This window comes from Anoplophora glabripennis, unplaced genomic scaffold, assembly GCF_000390285.2.
Source record: "Anoplophora glabripennis isolate ALB-LARVAE unplaced genomic scaffold, Agla_2.0 scaffold40, whole genome shotgun sequence".
Lineage (NCBI taxonomy): Eukaryota > Metazoa > Arthropoda > Insecta > Coleoptera > Cerambycidae > Anoplophora > Anoplophora glabripennis.
In genome coordinates, this window is record NW_019416268.1 from 1,700,386 (window position 1) to 1,707,426 (window position 7,041).

At 34.0% G+C, this 7,041-nt stretch overlaps 1 protein-coding gene across 1 annotated transcript in view; it reads right to left on the bottom strand.

Moving 5' to 3' along the window:
• Nucleotides 1-7,041, bottom strand: part of LOC108903231 — a 34,529-nt gene that overhangs the window by 9,000 nt on the left and 18,488 nt on the right. The window contains exon 6 of the mRNA XM_023457334.1: nt 5,139-5,357. Coding sequence (XP_023313102.1) covers nt 5,139-5,357 — 219 coding nt within the window. The remainder of the gene's footprint in view (nt 1-5,138; nt 5,358-7,041) is intronic.

Sequence of the window (7,041 nt, forward strand, 5' to 3'; positions counted from 1 at the left end):
TTCAAATAACCAATTATTCAAATAACCGATTATTCGATAATCTATTCAAACATCCGAATAATCGGATTCTTTCTTTATAGCCAATAACTACATAACACCATAATTTAGTCTTAGTGTTATGTAGTTATTGACACAGGTTACATAGAACGTACATATTAGAAGGGTTGAACTATTAAGAGAAATACAATTTATTTTTATATTTTATGCTAGGACACAGACACAGACTGATAAAAAAACAGTCACCCACACCCACATACACCAAACGACTAAATCTATTTATATAAATAATAAATTGAAGAATCACAGTAACAAGTGGAACTGTTTTAACTGTTTTAACATTTTAACTACATTAGATTTAACTTTAAAATTGTGAATATGTGAATAACATCGTATATCTCGTCAATTTTACAAAGCACCGATTTTTAGATATCCGGTTTTGGCCATTATTCGAGTAACGGGTTATTCGAATAACCGGTTTTAGAATATCCGGTTTTAGCAACTATCCGACTAACCGGTTTTATCTGAAATCGGTTTTTACGGAACCCGGTTAACCGGTTTCACTTTTTTCCGCTTTTTGCCAGCACTAATAAATTCAGCTTGCCGAAACAAAAAGTCGCGAAATGGTCATTTCCCAGCTCTTTTTCCTGGCCTATAAAGAGAAATGTTAAAAAAGGGTGTTTCTGGACTAGTGATCACTCGTAAAATTTGAATTTGGGTGGTCAAAGTAAGATAATAATATCCTGTGAAGGAATATTTTGTAACGCTTTGTATAGAGAGTTGAAGTTTGAAGAAAAAATCCCAGAACTTAATTTGACCACCCACTAAATTTGGTTACGTTGACCATCGGGGCCATTGTCACTGGGCTTTTCAGAAATTTGATCGCCACGTGTATTTCCTAGTTATAATTACCGAGTGTAAAGCCGCTTTATACTTCAAATGTTCCACTTGCCTTTAGGTGAACCACCATATTTTGGAATGTACATATGGGCATTTCTTGGTAATTCGTAACTTTTGGCTTTCTCTTTCTCCTTAAGGATAAGTTTTTCGTAATAATCTATAGTTTCCTTTGTCGAGCTAGCGCAGTAAATTATAAAATTGACAAATACGGTCAAAAAAAGGTTCACCATTTTATTCCGATCACCTGTCCACTGCAACTTTAGAGAATTCTACTAAGCAATATTTTCCTACACGAGCCTAGTGTAATAAAAAATTTAAAAATGTATTAATATAGATAAAGTTTCATTATTCACGCATAAGTAAAGTAACTGTCTACTATCAGTAGGTGCGTCTACAGGGTTGGGTAAAAAAGGGACTACTGCTGTCTAGAAACCATTAACCATTATTCGGAATAATATATACTGCATAGGCTGACATTGTTTTATTTTATTCTGTATAGAAAATTAAGAAAAACATGAGCTAAAATATTAAATACAGTTATTAGAGCCCATAAACAAAAAAACATGCATTAACTTCCTTAAATGATTAAAACGATACACTTTTGCCATGAATTTTTACAGGCAACTGTTTAGATAACATTAGACCGTTTTAAATTAAAAGTTTTAATTGCCTTTTTACCTCGGTCTGATTATAATTCATGGTAAAAGCACGTCTGTACAAAAACATTTTGTACTATTTTACATTATTCTCAAAATGATCAATTCGTAGTGTATATTTTTAATTCCAGCGATAATGTTTTTAATGACTGTGTTTATTGCCTCTTTTTAGTGTGGTGAAAATAAATATGTAGTTTAAGTACTCACTTTGGAAATCTAAAGACTTAAATTCCATAACCATAAATTATTTTTTTTTAAATGAATAAGAGCACGTGTCTCATTGCAAAACCAAGCTTACACTTTATCATTGTAAATGGCCCCTAATTGTATTGAAATATGTTTGCTAGCTACTGAATGGGTAAAAAATTAAAATACAAAATATGTCACCCGGACATCCAAAGTATATCCCTCAAAATATTCAAACATTCTAAGGCTGTCTTATTAACCGCCATAGGGGTAGCTACGGTGGGGCAGACTGGGGCGCTCGACCGCCCGCCCCCTGGTTCATTTAAAATTTAAAGAAGCAACAAAAAAATATTAAGAAAATGAAATGTAAAACTGAATTATTTAAAAACCTCCTACAATGTAATTTAGTGCTAGTCCCAGAAATACCTTTAGTCCAACCAAATTACACTTGGAGAAAAAAAAATTGGTACCTGGTATTGGTATAAGTGGAAATGGTAAAAGGGCTTATAATAAACCTAAAAAAAATAAATGCGTGAGCAGGGGCGGCGGAGGATTGATTTGGGGGGTTGAAAAGTTATGAAAAATTGTATCATTGGGATTTCTGGCGAAAGTTGACGTCAAACAAAAAAGTATCCAATACAAAAGTTGTAGATCAGGCAACTTTCCACTTTTTAACATAACCTCAAAATTTCCGAGAAAAATGCGATACAGGTTTTTTTCTGATTTTTCGATTTTTATTTTTCATTTCCGCAAAAATAATTTAATTTTGACGAAACTTGGTGAAAGTATACCTTTCTCTGTCTTAAATAACCTCAAATTTTTTTAGATAAAAAATCAAGAAGTTTCTGAGATATTCATTTTTTTCGGCCTGAAACACTTTTTTTTCAAAGNTGTTCACTTTTTATTTCTTCTGCGTCGTTTTATAATCACATAATCCATCATTCCAAGTAATAAAACGCGTTTAAAATCGTTTTTGTTCATGTTTTCGTAGAACACTCAAGCCAACTACACTTACGACTGACAAATAAATTGCTCTGATTTTTTGGACTTCCGAAAGATCAACGATGACAGAATAATCTTACCTAATTTAGAGATAAATCTTTGTGAATGACACGGACGTAACAAATAAACTGTCAAATAAACTTTGTACAATAATTCGATTCAATAAAACTTCGCATTAGTGTCCTCTATAAGATTTGTCTGAAAGATTTTTCTTAACGATTTATCTGACGATTATGTGGTACAATTTTTTTGCATGTGTATTCAGCTAAAATTTTGGTATATTATACAATTTTTCTTGATGACCCAAACTAGCAGTTTTGTCTTTACAATTTATGCAATTCAGCAATAAATCGGCAATCAGCTTTTTAGAGAGGACACTAATGCGAAGTTTTATTGAATCGAATTATTGTACAAAGTTTATTTGACAGTTTATTCGTTACGTCTGTGTCATTCATAAAGATTTATCTCTAAATTTGGTAAGATTATTCTGTCATCGTTGATCTTTCGAAAGTCCAAGAAATCAGAGCAATCTATTTGTTACTCGTAAGTGTAGTTGGTTTGAGTGTTCTACGAAAACGTGAACAAAAACGAATAAATTTTTTTCGAGGTACTATTTCAAGAGTTGACTGATTTGTGGATATGAATGTGGAAAGTCATATACCAGGAAGATCGGAAGTACACTTTTGGTAATCCTAAACAATCGAAAATTTATTTAATTTTTTTTATTTTTTCACACCTCAATGATAATAGACTTTACCAACAAAAATAGCGCGAACTATAAGAACTATGTTTCACTAAGGAATTATATTACTGAGCTATTAAATATAGATTCTATATTTAATAGCTCAGTAATGCAGGGTATTATTATTTTAATTTTTAGTGACCAATCCCTAAATGAAAAATAAACCGTAACAACATCTCGCGCAGATATTTCCTCCAATCAACACGTACTAACACGCAGATGACGCTCTACAAAATATCGCCCGATAATTCACGACAGTTTTATCTGCCGTTTGATCGCTGTGTTAGTAAACGTAACAAAATAATTGCTACAAAATTATTTGCCAACAATTTATCCGCCAAAATTTTGGTATTTTACAATTTTTCTTGATGACCCAAATTAGCAGTTTTGTTTTTACAATTTATGCAATTCAACGATAAATCGGCCAAATCGGTCGATAAAACTGCTCGTGTATATTCAGCTAAATGAAAGAAAGAAGACAGCGTGACAGCTTACAGTTTGGGGTATTGAGCAATATTTTAAATATAATGAAGGTTTGACAGCTACAGTTCGCAATTTTCGTACAAAACATGGTCGGAATAGGATTTAACCTCATCAGCTGTAATGAGATTAATTGAAAAATTTAGGAAAACTGGATCAATTAGTTATCGAACACAAAAGATCGAAGCAGTTTGTGTGAGTCTTGCTGAGAGTCCAGGAACGTCCATTCGGTACCGTGGTCAAGGATTGAACATGGCGAGAAGCTCTCTACAGTTCAACTGACTTAAGAACTGAAGCCTACTGATCGCACAGAGCGAAGAGTTCGTTGAAAGGATTATGGAATAACAAGTACCTAGATGCTGATTTTTCGAACAAAATCATCTTTAGCGATGAGGCTCATTTTCATCTTGATGGCTTCGTTAATCGACAAAATTGCCGCATTTGTGGTTCAGAAAATCCACGAGTAATTATTGAGAAACAAATACATCCACAACGTGTAACTGTTTGGTGCGTATTTTGGACTGGAGGCATCATTGGACCATTCTTCTTCGAAAATGCGGATTGTCAAGCAATAACAGTTAATGGTGCTCGCTATCGCGAAATGATAATGCAGTTTTTTGTGTGTTAATTGCCAGATATGGATGTAGACGACATGTGATTTCAACAAGACGATGCCACATGCCACACAGACCGAGAAACATTTAAATTACTGCAGGAGTCATTTCCTAGTCGTGTAATTTCCCGTTTTGGTGATCAGCATTGCCCGCCCAGATCATGCTATTTAACGCTGTTAGACACTTTTCTTGGGGTTTTTCTGAAGTCTAAGATTTTTTCCAATAAGCCAACGACCACTGACGCCCTTAAGGAGGCGACATTATTTTTATAATCTGTAAAAATGTAACACATGCTTAATTGGAGAGAAAAAATAGTTTTTGTGGAGAAATAAAAGATACCTACATAAGAAAATTATACTCAAGGAAAATATGATTGTAGTATAACTAATAAAAAAATTTAAGAACTAATAATCAAAATATGCGCCTTCCAAGTTTTAATACGATGTGTGGATTACTTCTGGAGATGCTTGAAAAACAGTTTAAAAAATGTTTAATTTCTAGGACTTATGATACGTTTTTCTGAAACACCCTGTCTACTATTAGGGAAAGGAAAATTACTACCTAAGCAAGACGTCTTTTGCGGCACAGAGTAGTATCCCCAGTTATAGTCACTAAGCATAGCGACGTCGTAGCCCAATCGCGGTATGTCAGTAACTTCATTACCAAATTCGCCAGCCTCCAAAACTAGTATATTCCACCGTTTTACTTCCGACAAGCGTCTGGCTATCAAAGATCCTGTCGAACCGGCCCCTGCTATTATAAAATCAAACGTACCAAAATCTGAAAAGGGAAAGCTGTAAATAATTGTAATTTTTCTTAAAAAGAAAAATTTTATTCAAAACCTGCAAAGCTAACAAGGTATTAAGAAGTTCTGAAACGTCAGTGTTCCTAAAGGTGATAAAAAAGCAATAGGCCAGGAAATATAGAGTTGGACGCGACTTTTTGTTTCGGCAAGCTGAATTTATCACTACAGATGCTAAATATTATGTACGATAACATATTAGTTTCCACAGTCATAAAAATGGGGGAAGATTGTTTACAGGCTGGTTAATTGTATAATTTTTACGTTTTTCGCTTATAACTTTTTTCCGTTCATTTCCATGAGAAAACAGTAATGTACTTTTTTTCTTCTTCTTCAAAAGACCTACAAAACTAGCCCAAGCGTAAAAAATATTGATTAGATCAAAAGTTATAAACAGAAGAAGTTTATTTATCACTTTTGAATTAATCATTTATAAACTGCGTTATTATTACCAGAACGTTTTGGCATCGCAACCTCTCATTCCTTATCACTGTCTAGTAACTCACACGAAATCTGGAATCGGTAAGTTGAATAGTTTACAAGTTATGGCCTTATAAACAAATTTACTAATTATTAGTCCGGACAATCCCGAGCATCTTCCACAATCGCACTGATTTTTTTTCATGGTAGATTTCATAATAATACATTGAAATCCATCATTTTTTATTTTAATTTCAAATTTGCAACCTGGAAAGTTGTTTTTCAACGAATCTTGACGATTTTATTTTATCTTAAAGCTCTGTTTATAGGCTTTTCGAATATGTAATAATATACAACTATATCACGGACGTGCGTCGTATATTTCATTTTGCAACTTAGGCTAATAAATAAAACAAAATTCCAGGTTGCAAAGGAGCCCGCACAAAATGAATGGAAATTGGGTCCCGCTAGATGTGGCTGAAATTGCGATGTTATAGTTCTCGACATTTTGATGAAAAGTTGTCACGGTCCCAAAATGATTCTATGGATAGTTTCAGAGTTTTGACCTTGAAATGATCTTGACTTGACCTAAATGTGACCTTCTAGGGCTAAACTATCCCCAAATTCAGTTCTCCCCAAAAAAACATATACGCACTGATTGAAATTCAATACAAGCCTTTTCTTTAGTTTCATCTTGAAATGATCTTGAATTGTCTTGAAGGTGACCTTTGCGTTACGCTATCTCCAGATTCAGATTCTGCGAGCCCAAAAGCCTATACACTCACTGGTCAAAATTCAATACAAGTCTTTTCTTCAGTTTGACCTTGAAACGACTTTTACCTGACCTCCAGGTGACCTTAGATAGCTAAGCTATCCAAGAATTCAGGTTCAGCGACCCCAAAAGCATTGTACCTACTGATCAAAATTCATTACATGCCTCAGTTTTTGAATGTATCAACTTGAGAACTATAACATATTACAGTTTCAGCCAGTGGCGGCTCGTGAAGGAAGACTCTGGGACTCCGCCCCCCAGATATTTTCAAACTATAAACTTAAAATAATGTATTTATTTAAATCAATAAGAAATCTAAATAGCATGCATTCAATATCTCTTGGATGTTAGGTTGGTTGCATAAAGTGCATGTACTCCGTGAACGTAGCTCAGATTAATGCCATCTGCCATCTATGATCGTACCAAAGAGTTATGTTTGACCGCGCGCGCAATCCCCACTCCATCGCGGA